Source organism: Austrofundulus limnaeus, unplaced genomic scaffold, assembly GCF_001266775.1.
Source record: "Austrofundulus limnaeus strain Quisiro unplaced genomic scaffold, Austrofundulus_limnaeus-1.0 Scaffold29, whole genome shotgun sequence".
In the NCBI taxonomy this organism is placed as follows: Eukaryota; Metazoa; Chordata; class Actinopteri; order Cyprinodontiformes; family Rivulidae; genus Austrofundulus; species Austrofundulus limnaeus.
In genome coordinates this window covers 2,485,202-2,500,786 of record NW_013952431.1, presented here as the reverse complement: position 1 = coordinate 2,500,786, position 15,585 = coordinate 2,485,202, and the positions used below count along the sequence as shown (strand labels likewise).

Sequence of the window (15,585 nt, the reverse complement as noted above, 5' to 3'; positions counted from 1 at the left end):
ATAAAATACAGAGAAAACAGGCAAAGTTGATTCTGTTGCTCTTTCTATAAAAAAAAAAAATTAAAGATTACTGAAAAATTTCAACTTCATTTTCTTGACCTGAAGATGGCCAGCTGCCATGAGAAGATTGCACTAGATCTAGTGACAAAAAATAAATAAAGAGTAAAGCTATTTCATATGTAATATATTGCTTTTGGAACTGGATAAAATATTAACAAGACCCAAATTTGGCCTGCAGATGTGAATTGTTTATTTTTATCCAGACTACTAAGGTGAGCTGAGGTCAAAGCTTGTTGCTGTTTTAAAATAATTTCAATCTCAGTGTTTCATGTTTCATGCAAACACTAATTTATGCATTTTGACACTGACTTCAAGTTTGGACTTCTTTMCACAGTTATTCCAGTGGAATTAAGATTCCAGCTGGAAGTAACCCAGGCTGCATWACAGCTAATTTTATATTTGTTGCCATCTCTTTCCCAGATAAATGACAAAAATGAACTATTTTAACTAAAGCATTCTACTTTTTTTTCACTGCTTAAAATTCCTTTTCTGATGCTCACATAAATAATAAGTAGGTAAGTAGTTCACAATAAACCTCAACGCACTGTGTATTTTGACTTCAACAGCATTAGGGATTTTACCTTTTTTTTCCACAAAATCTTTTGAGGAACTCCAACCACATGGCCCATCTTAACTCTACTAATGTGCCTATGGCTCCCAGGATCCTATCACAGGTTTGGTCTTTCTTAGATAACTTCTGGGAGCCACAGTTATAAGAAAATCCATTRTTTAAAACATGCTCTGACACAATCCTTCACAAAAAAAACCTAAATTCTTTCCTGTCTTTAACCCATCATGAACTGACAGTTTAACTAACATACCACACTTCTCATCATAAACTAATTTTAAATGTCAGTCATTATTGATAGTCACAGTTTAATTTGAGTCAAAAATGCATTTGTTGTATTTAATTAAAGATTAAGGAATCATTCAAATGTGAAGGGTGGTTTGTGAATGGTCTACACATATTTATTTATTTCTTTTAATTGATTCAGCCTCAAGTCTACTTAACAATTTACATTTTAGGAGCCCTGAATCTTTATTTTTTTAACAGATTCCAGAGTGAAACTACCTTGAGATTACACCTTTTTGCTTTCAGGAAGACCGCCAAAACACAACCTTTATATATATATACACTTGTGTCACACTTTTGTATTGAAAGCATAGGACTGTCATATGACATACGTTGTCAAGCTGTATTTCATTAAAACAACAAAGCTGTCTCATAAAATAACATCTGGTTTCATGGTATGACATCACTTTCATGGATGTTTGATTGCCTTGATGGAATAAAGTGTGAGAGAAAGCTGAGACTGAGGAACTTTATGCATTGTTACAACAAGTAAATATATTTCTAGCAAAAATAAAACATTTATAGACTGGAAAAAACGACACAATTTGATTAGTGTTTTTTGAATTAAAAACATAAATATGTATACAGGACCAAAACTGATRTAATTAGAAATGAAAGCAGAAATATACTGTATAAAGTGGCCAATAAATTAATAAATAAATATACTTACAATGCACCAATTAATTAAAACATTTACCGTATGACTTTTTGCCTCATTATGCAAATAAAGTGAGCTGTCCCTCTTGGTTCAGCTCCTCTACTATTGGTCAATAGACAAAAAGGAGGAGGCTCTATGTGCAGATCGGTTGTGCTGCTTGTGATACCTCAGTTTAGCTTAAAGTTTAAAGTTTATTATTATTATTATTATTATTATTATTATTATTATTGTTATTGTTATTATTATTATTATTTGCCTTTGCTTTAAACTCCTTTAAGCTTTTCATACATTTCTGCTTTTCTAAAATAAAATATATTTTTAATTATGCCAGTTTTGGTCCTCCATATTTAAAATTCACATACCAAGTGTATTCAGCTGTACTGCTACATGCTACAAAAAGTGATGTCATACCATCAAACTAACACATTTTTGATGAGGAAATTTTCTCTCAACAACAATTTTATGTGAGTTTTGCTTCCACATCTGTYGGATCTTACGCAATTTATTTTAAACTTTGACATGCAGTGAAGCTAGTAACGTGCATTTCTTTAAAGAATGCTACTTTTATTGAAGACTTCTCAACAGCAAAGTAAAATGACCTATTTCAAGTTAGAGTTGTTTCGTACAACTGAAGAATTAAAATAAGTTGGATGCTTTGATTCATGTGATGACATATTTAACCGCTGATGTAGAAATGTCTAAAAGATCAGAATATGGAAAGAATATGAAGAGAAAAATCAGTGCAGCGCRTAAAACAGAGCTAAAGAAGTTTGTTTCACCTAAACTTGCTTTTTGACTGGTGTTAAAAAAACACAGACWTACAGGTTAAAGGAGACACATMATGCTTTTAAATCCTTCTTTTTCACATTTAATTCATTTAGTTGTGGTCTAATTAAAGTGGAACTGCAATGCTTTGGTCTGAATTACTCCTCCTTGTAGCTCTACAAGCCCCTCATTCACCCCTTTTGCTGAGGTGGGTCTCAGATCAACTCATTTTGAGGCTGTCTCTTTAAAATCCAAGCAAGGCGCTTTGCACTCCACCCGACTCCAGCTTCCAGACTGGTTTATTCTAGCTTAATAGAGGGGGTTATGGCTATAGTGGAAACTTTACTTACAAATTAATTAGAAGAAAAGTGGTAGAGATTAAAAAAAGCCGAAAAATATGACTGAATATAAACATATGCACATTGGGAGAGACTACTCAACTTCTTTGCACTCCTACAGCCTCCAAGCACACAACAAAATGCATTTAGCTGCAAAAATAAAAGTGGATTTTGCACGATACGTCCCCTCTAGCATGTTCACTGCTGTTCATTTATCATTTTTGAAGAAAACTTGATCTTTGATCACTGGCCTCTTTATGCACGAATGCATTCATATAAGAACATGTGTCTGTTTAACAAAGTGCAAACCCCTACAGGTGTTAGCTGCTGTTCCAGTGTTCATAACAACATAATAGTACCCTCAGGCTGGTGCAGGGAGAGGTGCAGGGTTTGCTGTCGGTGCCGTCGGCACGTCCGTTCTCCTGCACACAGTCTTCCTCGGCTCTGTCCTCCATTCTCCAGCTAGGTCTTTGCGTCTCCTTAGCAGAGCACTCCTGCTCAATGAAGTTTGTTGGCGCTGAGGCATGCAACCCTGCAAATGGATAATTCAAGCATGTGACCCACTTCTCATCCTCAGCGAAAGAAAAAACATAAAAAGGAAAAGAGAAGAGGAAAACCGACATGCACAGAAAAAAATTTGTGTATTCTAATCATCAACTTTACTCGCATGAAAAAAAATCAGCACTTGGCCGACACGTTCAGGCTCTGAGAACAAAAGAACTTTGTTCCGGCTATTATGAAGCACAATAAATCAAACTACATACCTGCTCGTGCTGCTTGCGCATTAACTGAGATCATGAGACCACATGTAATGAAGCTTAAACTGGCTGCTCTGAAGTCAGGTAAAACCACACTCTGAAAGCTAACCTCAGTTCTCTGAAACTGAACATAAATAAGATCAAAGGAGATTTGATTGGCGTTGAGACTGACAGAATGAATGGAAAAAAAATCTTAGATTGAAAATGTCATTTGTAATCAGTGGTATATGCAACTTTTCAATGCTGTCAGTTTCAGTTCATTCTTTTTTTATTTTATCAGTGCRTTTATATCAAAAGCAGCATTTCTTTTGGCAACCTGAACCACATTTATCTGTTTGCCAGCAATGCATTGTCTATAATAAGTAGAGGTATAAATACATCGAGGTAGAATATAAAAAAATGCAGATCTCAATCTGATTTAGATGCACTTTTTACATTCCAGACTTTGCTAATCCACATAAAATTACCATGATTTATCCATGACCCATTTCAAATCTCTCAGTCTGTTTGAAAACACATTTTGCAATGCGATGCTCTGATATAACTAATGCAGTACCCCAGAGTCAGAGCGGAGGGTGAGTGTCAGCCTGAAGAAAGCTCCAATGAGCTCGGCATCAGTGTCAGCATCACTCAAGTGCWTCAAAGAAACAAAGAAAATATGATTTAAAAAACATGTGGCAACCATTTGGTAGTTTTATTACTTCTGTGTAAAGTAATAATACTCCACCAGCAGGATTTTATATCACTATTATARGAACTAATCAAACCAGAAAGGAGGCTTTTTTTCACTTCAAGGAGTGCTCTTATTGCTTTGTTCACAGATTTTAGWTTTTGATGGTCAGTCCGACCAAAAAGCACTAAAAACAGCTTAAAATAGGAATATTTCAAATAAATATATTTGAGTAATATGTGAACACAAATTACTTTAACAAACTGTTTCATGTCAATTTTAAATATATACATATAGTTGTATTTATGAACCATATCATTAGGATGCCTATTTCTTACACATTTCTTTTCTTCCTTCTCAACACACTTCAGTTAGCATAAAGAGCAAAAACTGTAGCTGCTGCAGGCAACACGCAGACGAATGCTTTACAGTAAWGAATGTCCTTACAATCCCATCAGTGTTTCTGTAAGTGACGCTTCTCATACTGCAGGTGCCAAATACAGACATCTACAGTTTCCCCCTGAGTGATTTTATCTCCCTTTAACAAAGGTTGACTTCCTTCTAAAGACTGAGCAGCCTTACTAACCTATTTGTAACAAAAGTGGGGTTCCTCCCAGTTTTTTTCTGTATTTTTTCAAGTGTGCATCCAAACATTAAGTAACATTTTTTTTTTTATTAAATCTTAATGAAGCACTGTCAGGAAMAACAGGATATGAACAGATTCCCAGCGGCTTAAAGTGTTTGTCTTGCCTTGTACTGGATTCACCAGCGATTAGGAGAATGATTATTTGAAACAATAAAAAAAACACGAATGAGTCCGTGGGGTGTGGTTATTAAAGTTCCAACAAGCGTGACAAGAATCACTTTGAACCTGCTGAGCAGTTTATGAGAAACAAAAGAAATTAAGGGATGTTTCGGTGGCCATGTCATGAACATTCACTGATTTGTTTTGCTCTTCATATTTGAAGCAAGAGTTTTCTGTTCTCTTTGCCGCAGGAGAAGGAAATTGTGTCCTGAAGAAATAAGCTGCATTAGATTATTTCTATAAAGCCAAGTGTTTTTATTAATCATCATAGATTCACATGACCTTTTTTTTATGAAATATGCATGTGAAAATGTTTTATCAGTTACCAAAATTACTTATATCTTCACATTTGAACTATAATTTCTAAAACCTGCCAGCTTATGTAGCAAATGTTGAGCTCATGTCAGGATGAATTAAAAAACACTCAAGCATTTGACCATGACTGAATCATTACTGTTTATCAAGAGTAGCTGCAACACTACTAACAGGCTGAAAACATTAATTATATTTACATTTGTTTTTTTTCAAAATGGATAAAATGAACAAGGAATTAATTAAACCCAATGAACATTTATTTACCAGATATCACACTTTTGTTTTTGTAAATAGATGCATTTTTGCTGCACGTTTGCGGTGCACCTCCTTTGAAATGGTCTAAAATCTATCATCTCCACTGGAATGATTATGAAACTGGTTTGCCAATAATTTGCCTGCATACTTTTCTACTGATGTCAGCGCCTCAACGTGCAGGTGTCACCCATACAGGCTTTGAAGACAACAATGATGCTGCTGGGCGGTAAATGTGAGCTCTCCACCATCTAATTATCTGCTGCTGCAAGAGAGACTGAGCAAAATTCAAATGTTGATTGGAAAATGACAGAATCGTATGGAAAAAAGTGATAATAATTACAATAAAAGGCTTTATGTAGGCTATGATTTCAATAAAATATCCTACAAGCTTTTTTTGAAACTTGCAGGATAAAACCGGTTTAAAAAGCCGTTGAGTTCCTCTGTCAGGATGTCCTACAGGTGAATTAGATTTTTTTAAATGAACTGAGCTTATAATATCTAAATGAGGTTTTAATATTTACAATAAGCTACAGAAAATATAGCTTTTTTAATAAAAACTCCTCCAACAACTTGATTCAAATGCTTTGATTTCCTACAGAGAACAACATGATGTAAAAAAAATAATACAGAAGGACAGAGGGAAACACTCACCTCAACCTKCTTTGTGAACAGCTGTGGGGGTTGATGCTGCACAGATTTATTTACCAATCCAGCAGGATGACACACAGGTAGTTGTCTCCTCCCTCAGTCAGCTGAGCTTCTTCTGTTAAACTTCTCATGTAGGAAAAAAAAAGAAGAAAATGAGGACAAGAAGTGTCGCCTCACATCACTCTGATCACCTGCATCTGACAGAGTTCATTCCCAGCCTGCCAGCCAGAATTAGTCCAATTTAAAAAGAGAAGTTTGAGTCCTGTGACTCATATCCACAACCTGGAGAAAAGGTACAGAGCTTCCAGGTCCAAGTGAGAGCCCCCACTCTACACACACACACACACACACACACAACCTCCTGCCGTTACACTGACTCTGAACACAAGAAGGCTTCAGTACAATAAGCTTTCACTGAGAGGCGGGTGTCTTAATCTGCTCTCTCTCTCTCTCTCTCTCTCTCTCTCTCTCTCTCTCTCTCTCTCTCTGCTCTGTTTCTCCTGCCCCTTTCTCACCAGCTTTAGTACCATACATTTATGCCTTGCTCAGAAAGCTGTAAGATTATTTATTTTAAATTTTTGTACAGCCATAGAAACAGCTATTTGAAACCCATATTCAATGCTATATTTATGAAATGTGTCTATAATATGTTGCTTGCAGTGTAATGGCCACTTTCTCCCAGAGTTTGCCTTCCAGCCCATGTTGGGATAGGATGAGTTTCACAGTGAATAATTTTTATTTATTTTTATTTAAACTTTTGTTTTAACAGGTAAATCAGGTGAGAATTAATTTATATTTACAAACACAACCTGGTCAAGAGGCAGCAACACAACACAAGATTTTACTGATCAATGGTGAAAATGAATATATGACACATTCAGCATAAAGTACCATAAAACATGGTATAACAGTAAAAAAAAAAACAAGGAAAATGTACATTAAAATAACAGAACTTGACAACTTGATAAGTTTGTGTTTTTCCAATGAGGGTTTTGTAAACATGAACCAGTGAATTTGTCTCTTTAAATGAAGATATGGCCAGTTTATCAGGGAGTACAGATCACAGTGGTGTGTTTTAAATGAAGCAGCGGTTGCAAAGTGGATAGTAGCGTGATAAATAACATCCAGTTTGTGAAGATGAGTTCTAGAGGCACACCTGTAAACCACATCAACATAAACACATTTTAATAATGACACACACAACAACTTCACCAGCTCTACATTTGGGATTCATTCCCACAATGAGCACCAAAACATGTTCAAGTCAAACACAGAACATTTCTCCTTCCTGAAGACTACGTTGGCAGAACATTCCCATGCTTTTCAAACTTGCATGAACGGATGAATGTAATGCATACAAGCATCAGGAAATTAAATCCTTGACTGAACGAGGGATGTGAAAGTTGACACTTCTCTTCCTCATGTTTTGACTGATTTATTTTTAATGTCACGCATTAAAAGCAACGTGTTTGGGTGTGTGCCTTATAATGCATGCTCAGGTATGCCTCCAAATAACTATTAACTAACCTATTAAAAGCTTTTAAAGGTGTAATGCATCATCTTAGCTTTACCCAAATTGTTTGAAGGCATATAATGCTAGAGAATGTAAACTTAGGAATTTGAAGAAAGTAATCAAGAATTATATAAAACAATTTATTTAGTGACCCTTGTGACTATGAAAGGAAGAAGCGGGTRAAGMTAATGGATGRATGGATAATTTTGGGAATCCCAACTGACCTAAAACAGGAGAAGTTTATTTGGATTTAATGTCAGGCTGAGAAATAAACAGTCATGTCTTTTAACAAGGTGCATGAAAACACCTCAGCTGTACAGGTTGTCATTATAACAATGTTTCATAATTGTTTTAATTGTTCATGTTACCCAATTTGTTTACAGGATGTTGTTACTTTAAAAATTGCAAACAGTTGTTTGTGTATAACAGTTATTTAAAAAGGAGTTTAAAAGGAAGTTCAACTCTTGAAGACTAATAGCCTCACCTGCTCCTGCCGACCTCCTCGTCTCAAGCCCAGCCACGTCCAATCAGCTCCTGTCTGCCGGTGAATAAAAGCCAGTCGTCTCAATTGCCCCGTCTGCATGCCAGTTGACTGTCAACCTACCACCACCCCTCCCTCCTCCACCCTCCATCTTCTGAAGAAGGTGCACCTGGACCAGTTCTTCTGTGTTCGACTGTGTCTCTTTCCTGTCCCCCCCACCCAGCTGGTCGGGGCAGATGGCYGCCTTTCCTGAGCCTGGTTCTGCTGGAGGTTTCTTCCTGTTAATAGGGAGTTTTTCCTCTCCAHYGTTTGCTCAGGATGGGAGACTGTGATGAAGTGATTCAACACAATCTGCTGGTTTCGTCTTTAGATTGTTCTTTTCTTTTCTTCATGTACAGTGCCCTGAGTCAACGCTTGTTGTGACTTGGCGCTATATAAATAAACTGAATCAAATTGAATTTGTATTCTATAGGGTGACCCTCACTTTTGACCTCCACCACTGGTGTCGGGCCCCGGGGGGGAGAAAACTCCCACCCATAACTCAAAGCATCTCTTATGAGCTTACACCTTCAGTCAGCGCTCTCGTCCTCTGCCAGGGTCCGAGCGCCAAGTTAGTCCAGTCATGTCAAAAAACCTCCGAATTTCAGTCTGTCTTTGTGTGAGTCCTTCCAGGTTGAAACACAACACACAAAAGTTTGGACAATGCTTGGGAGGTATTTGAAAGTGAAAACAGTCACTTGATCCTTCTTGTGTGACAAACCCATTTCTGCTACACCTATCTACACCTGTTCCCTGTTTCTGAGCCACAGCTATTGTCTCTCCTGCTCATCAACCCCTTGTCTTTATTACCTGTTTTCACTCCAGGAATCAATAGACCACAAGGGTTGGGCATTAAAGTATCGATTGGAATCAGGACTAAAGCGACAATTCTCCTGGAATAATTTGAATTTTAAAATGTCAATTTCTACTTTCGATACCTAATTTGCCAACCGGAAGAAGAAGCTGCCGAACACCAATGAAGAAAAATCTGCAGGTGAGCCACTGAAGACCAACAAAGAAGAATCCATATGTGAGCCAAAGAACACCAATGAAGAAGAATGTGTGAGCTGCCCAGACACCAATGAAAAAGAATCAGCAGGTTGTGTGTGTGCAAATATAAACAGTGTGCGGCCGCAATCTAAAGTGTGGTTTAATTTGAATAAAAAAATAAAAGTGTATCGTAGGGGGCACGACCAACATGATCAAACACGGCTCAGGGTTCTGTCATTGACACGTTGCACGTGCCTTCCTCTGCCGGATAAGTAAAACAATAAAATATGTTTAAAATCAACATTGAGACAGCCAACAGGTTATACTAGACCCTAAACCAGGGCTATTCAACTGGCGGCCTGCGGGCCACATCCGGCCCGCCASTGACCAAAGTTTGGCCTGCCAATTGGTTCATTCATCTCTTCAGCCCAAACCCCCAGTTTTCTACTTTAATTACTCTAAGTTTTTTTAGCTAGACATTGACATATGGTATCTACAGAAATGTCAGAATCTTGGCTACAAGCTGGTAAAAAATATTTCTATGAATATCGAAGACAGTTAAAACTACAAGCAGTTGAAAATAAAACTATGAAAGTGAAAATAAAACTGGCTTAAAAAGTTGGCAAGTGAGAGATGTCAAACTATTCTTTGTGGAAAATAAGAGGAATAATGTGTTATTTTTGTTGTTTTCTTATCACTACTTTTATCACATATGGTTCTGTATGTTGTATTCATGATTAAATGCAGCAAAATAAACTATTTCAAAGGTAACAGATCTTTGTAATACTTGTTTTATTTACATAATGACTTTAAATGCTGGATGTTCAGCCCCTCAGCTGTTAGCCTGCAGTAACTGTGGYCCCTGAAGCAATTTAGTTGAATACGCCTGCCTTTAAACATAACTTCAGCTCAGTAACATGTTTAACTACCTACAGCATCGGACACTGGATATGTGTCAATATGTTTTCATAAAGTTTTTAAAAACAAATCTTTCTTGTGAAGGTGTACCCCCCATTAAAAACAAGATACCTCATAGTGGTAACATAAAGACCCCCGCACGCAGAAATGCACCAAAACTAGGAAGTCTTTATTCCTAAAAAAAAGTCATGCTGTTAGGTGCATTCCAACATCGTAGTGGCTTGGGAGGGGAAATTTTTTATTTATTTATTAATTTTTTGGGGGAGGGGGGCATTGGTTGACCTGATGGATAGCCCCTCATCAGAGCTAAACAACCAAAGAAAATCTGAAGCTCCTATGTTTAATAGTTTTTGAGCWATAACCAGAGTTCTTTCTGAATGAAATAGTTTTAATGTCTTTAATTCAAATTCTATGAACCTATTTACTTTTTATGAACTCGACTAAGAATTCCTCATGGGGCTATTATCAACCACTGTATAAATATCAAACCTATAAAGTTGAATGTAAATGTTTCGAAATTTATTATGACCTTTCACGTGAAGCGTAACAGGAGGGGGTGTCTGAACATGCAAAAAAGCTTATAACTCAGAAACTGTTCAACATAGAAGCTTCAAATTTATTTTGTTGTTTAGCTCTGATGAAGCTCTATCCATCAGGCCCACCAATCAGTTCCCCCCACCCCCGGACCCCCAATTTATCTGAAAAAGGGCTTTCTGGACATACAAAAATGGTCAGSGACCTCATTTAAACCATGTAAACTTATTTGACCCTGGCTCTAAAAAGAACAGGAACTGAGAATCGTTAAGAGCCAGAATCAAAATGAGGAATCCAAATTTTTCAAATTCAAATGATGCCCAACCTTTTAAATCTTTTTACATGTCAAGTCTAGTTTCTTCTGTCTTTTCTGCCTGCTCTTAGTTGTGGAGGCCCTGCCACATTCTGGGCCTTAGGTTCTGCTGCCATCTTTGTTTCATCTCCGTGTTGATCTGCATTCCTGGGTCCAAACCTCACACAACCATGACACGTGAGTTTCCTTCTTWCTGTCTTGATGTGATTTATGAGGTTGTATCGTGAGAATATAAAATCAACCCTTTGTTGTTACACCTTTGAGACACCATGAGGAAGAAGTCATGTAGCTAAAACAGTGCTTTAATGAAAGGGTAAGCCTGCAATTATGGATGTAAAATGATTTTGTAATGACAAATGATCAGCGCAAACATTTAACTATGGGATTTGTAGAACTGGAGATATCTGAAGGGAGTTTTATTTGAAGTGCTTCACATTAAACCCTTCCAGTTTATGTAACATCAGCTGCTTTTTATAAAAGCTCACTTTGTCACAGAAGTGGTCAGCTTCATTAGTGGCTTAGAAACACGAGCAAAGCTATGTTTGATGCGTTTGTGACTCTTACTATAGTTTCCTCACTCCAGGTAGACTAAACATCTCTCTTTTATTCAATCAGGCTTGCAGTGGTAAGCATTGCAACTCAAATCCTCACAACAACAACAAATACACATGCAACACAATGTGTTTTTACATGATGATTCACATACCAGAGTTTTGACCATCCTGGAAAGGCAAGTTTTTTTTATTTTGAATGTAAATAAAAATGCAACAGTCAAAACTTTGATCCAGGAAGAGCAGTATTTGTTTTCCGGATTGTTCCATGGTGAATCAGATTTTTACATTTGCATAGTTGCTAAAAGAGTTTGTGAATTTGATAGTCTTTGCATCATGTGCTTCTTGTATCTGCAGACACCTGTGTCAGCTTAAGGCCTTCGTGGGGAGCCTGCTCCAGAAGTACCAGTGAGCTGGTTGCTTTTACAGGATCAGAAGCCAGAGCATTAGGTTCACATTCTCAGCAGAAAGTCAAATTCAGTCCTATAGGCTGGACTCATATGAACTCAAGAAAAATGTTTGGTTTGGGAAACACGGGACACAAACGCCACTGTTTGCTGATGATGTTGACGTCTTTAAGCCAGGATTTTTAGTGCGTGCTGAGGAGATTCACAACTGAATGAAGAGTTGCCCAGATGAGGGTCAGCTTCTCTGAATCTGAGGCCATCAACTGGCCTCAGATATAAAAGGCTGTCAACTGGAATCAGAGTGATTAAGTTACATTCTGACAGTAAACTTTGGTAATTTTTTTGAGGATGTGTAACTTTTCAATTGTAAATTTTTCTTTTGTTTTGTTACAATCAAAACACTGAAGTGGTACTTTTGCTTCTTTACTTTAAAATTTAACATCTAGTTACACATTGCACATTCAGATATGACCAGAAGTCCTCATGAAAAGAGTTGTTTATGCACTCTAAAAACGAAGTGTTGGATTTACTTAACCAAATTATGTCAACTGGTTCCACTACACCGAGTTGAGTAAACATAAATCAGTTTACTCAACTTGGTTTAATGGAACCAGTTTGGTTAAGTAAAATCAACACTTTSTTACAGYGTGTAAAAGTACTTTTTACTTTCCTGATTATTGTGAGCAGTTTTATGGTGTTTTTTATCATTGAAATTCAAAGTAATTTTCTATTTAGGTGTTTTTACATTCACATAGTTATTTCTTTTAAATACTTTATATTCCTCTGCATGGAAACATGSTTCCTGCAGAGACTCCTGTACAACAGAATAAGTTAGCTGAGGTGGGTCACTCAACTAAATAGAGTTTTTGTTGGTGGTGAAAACCGAGCTCAGTGGAGAATTTATTGCCAACTTTTTCAATTAAATAAAATTATTTAAATTGAAGTGTAACATTTTCAAGATTATTTTTTATTACATTTTTAGCCATCTGACTGGGATGTTGGTCAGAGTGATGTGGCAGTACTCATGTGAGCCTTTAACTCATCCAGTGCTTATGTTGCAGGCATCAGACATGCAGGCAGTTTTGCTTCAGAAGAATTTGACAGTGCGTCCTGAATGCAGAAGTTGTTCATTTGTGCTGCATGTGCTTTGTCAGCTGGTCTGATTGATTTGTTTCATCGTCTAAAACAAAATGCMCACATTGTTTGCAAAGAAACAACTAAGGCTTCACTTTCCTTAGAGAGATGCTTTCTTTTTACCTTAGTTTCAAAAGGTGCAAGTCATTCATGCTTGACTGGATCTACAGGACAGATCAGTCTTATAAAAGCTTGTAAACTCGTGACTGGGGGCATTTTTCTGACWCGATCTACAAAGTAAAGTGTCTTGTTTTTTAATCACTGAACATTACACTCACGGCTCTGAAACCAAACACTCACATTGATTTCTTTGAAAAACTTCTTTGATAGAGTCCTGCACCTTTTTGTTTGGAAGAGTGTACATTTTTATTYGCTGCATGGGGATGAATTGTTCTATACTGTTACCACTAACTACACCTTTACTGTTCAATGCACCTCAAAGTGGACCAAAAAAACTATTCAGAACCAAAGTCCTTAATATTTGACCTGTTAAGTTGGTGTATGAATACAAACAYAGCCACAATGAAAGAGCTCATTAATTATTGAAACCCTAATAAACAACTAATTTAATCTTTAGGATGACTCAAAAACAAAATCCAGACAAAGCCATAGAGATGAAAACCTAATGGAGATGCTTTGATTTCTACATTTAATTTACCATGTTGACCCTTGAAATGGCCGAGGAGCTCTGCTTGTTGGTGCRCAGAGATGATATCTTGGCACAATATTGACACATTTTATAGTTAATAAGCAGAACATCCTGCATTTCCTTTTTAATCAGAGTAATGTTTGCCATGACTTCCTTTAGTGAACACAGTTTAATTAATCATCAAATCATCAAATATGTGGAACATGATTTCTGCCACAGTATTTTCTTAATTCCATGCCAAATGTAGGTGCTGAAATCTGGAAGTTTTATTTCACTGAAGAAATGTTTACTGGCCTGTGAAAACAGACATATATTAAGAGCTGCAATGCCTATTTTATTACTTCCTTAATTAATCAACCACATTTTTGCTGGTTTCTTCATCTGCTGCATTAATATGTACTTAAAGCACCAAGTACCCACAAGTACCCAGTATCAGGCTTAACTAAACATACAGTTTAGTTAAGTTTTAGTTAAGTTTATTTTATTCATTCATTTTTATAAAAAAGCATTAATTCTATATACAATAAAAATACAAATCATAAATGAAAGGTGGCAGAAGAAGAAAAATGTTATAATATCTACCCCTTTTCTGAAAAAATATTAATTTAAACAAAATAGTTTTCAACTAATAAAAACAAAACAAAAAAGAAGAAAAATAAATAAAGGTTAAACTCCTGGAACAACAACTCTGATAAATACACATTATACCATCACATATTTCTCCAAAAGACTAAGCTTTATCATTCTCTTAAATACACCCATTGATTTCATGTTTTCAAGGTCACCTTCCAGATTATTCCATAATCTTATTCCTTGGATTGAAGTACACCGTTCTTTCAAACTGGTTCTAAATTTAGGTTTAACAAACATCTCTATCCGCTTGAGATTGTAACAACTCTCTCTATTAACAAAATGTTATTGGATATTTGAAGGTATTGTGTTTTTATGAGCCCTTTACATGACTGATAAAACACCATAATCAGCCAAATCATTGAACTTTAATAACTTCAACTGATGGAACAATGTATTTGATGGGTGATAGTAATGCTTTCTTGTAATAATTCTTACAGCTCTTTTTTGTAAAACAAAAATAGGATTTGTAATTGTTTTACATGCTTTTCCCCAAACATCAATAAAATACCAATGCACAATGTACCTGGTATAACTCCAATGTGTACCAGGTAAGTAAATACCACGTAGATGACTGGTACTTAAATACCAGGTGTGAAATGGTACTAACTAGTGAAATTGATATTGTAGGGGTCACTTCGAGTCATATTATTAAGGAACTATCTTGGACTCTCAGTCCTCTGATGAGCCTTCGAATGGACAAAAACTCTGTTCCACTTAGAACTGCATTTAGGCCACCCAAGGCCACTTTCTTCTAAATCAGATAAAAACAGAAGAATCTTCTYTTATGTGRTTTAGTGTTTTCTTAACTGAAAGTATTACGCATTTTGATAATCAGAGAATGTTTATCAAAGTTACAGGAGAAAAGAGGACAGATCTCTTTTCTCCCCCAGTATGATTTCAGCTATGTATGGTTTTTCTGTGGGAAAAATTCTTATTTAACTAAAATAATCTTTATGGTTTAAGTTGATGAAATGTCAATGTTTTACTTGTCTGAATCATATTTGCAAATGTTTTGAACTTGAAGCAATGCATTTTTCTTTCAGTTATGTTTTTAAATAAGTACTCATCAGATAAAAAGGAAAAAAAATTGTATAGGTCTTCTGGACGGGTTCTTCTTTAATGAAACGTTCGTCTCTCTTCCAAGAGACTTCTTCAGTCTGAGAGTTTCAGGCAAAATTCAGGCTTTTGAGTCCTGCCTCCATGTGACTGATACTCACATCACATGGCTATCGTTCACACCTAATTAACCCTATTGTTAACGGGGATTGTTAACTTTTGATTTTTTACCTGGATTACTG

At 36.3% G+C, this 15,585-nt stretch overlaps 1 protein-coding gene across 1 annotated transcript in view; it reads right to left on the bottom strand.

Annotated features, from left to right (window-relative positions):
- The window catches only part of slco1c1 (solute carrier organic anion transporter family, member 1C1), a 30,491-nt gene extending 24,044 nt beyond the window's left edge, over positions 1-6,447 (bottom strand). The window contains exons 1-3 of the mRNA XM_014005328.1: positions 6,408-6,447; positions 6,129-6,248; positions 3,034-3,206 (exon numbers count right to left, since the gene is read on the bottom strand). Of these exons, the coding sequence (XP_013860782.1) occupies positions 3,034-3,129 (96 nt within the window). The 5' untranslated portion in view covers positions 3,130-3,206; positions 6,129-6,248; positions 6,408-6,447. The remainder of the gene's footprint in view (positions 1-3,033; positions 3,207-6,128; positions 6,249-6,407) is intronic.
- Positions 6,448-15,585: the final 9,138 nt, after the last annotated feature.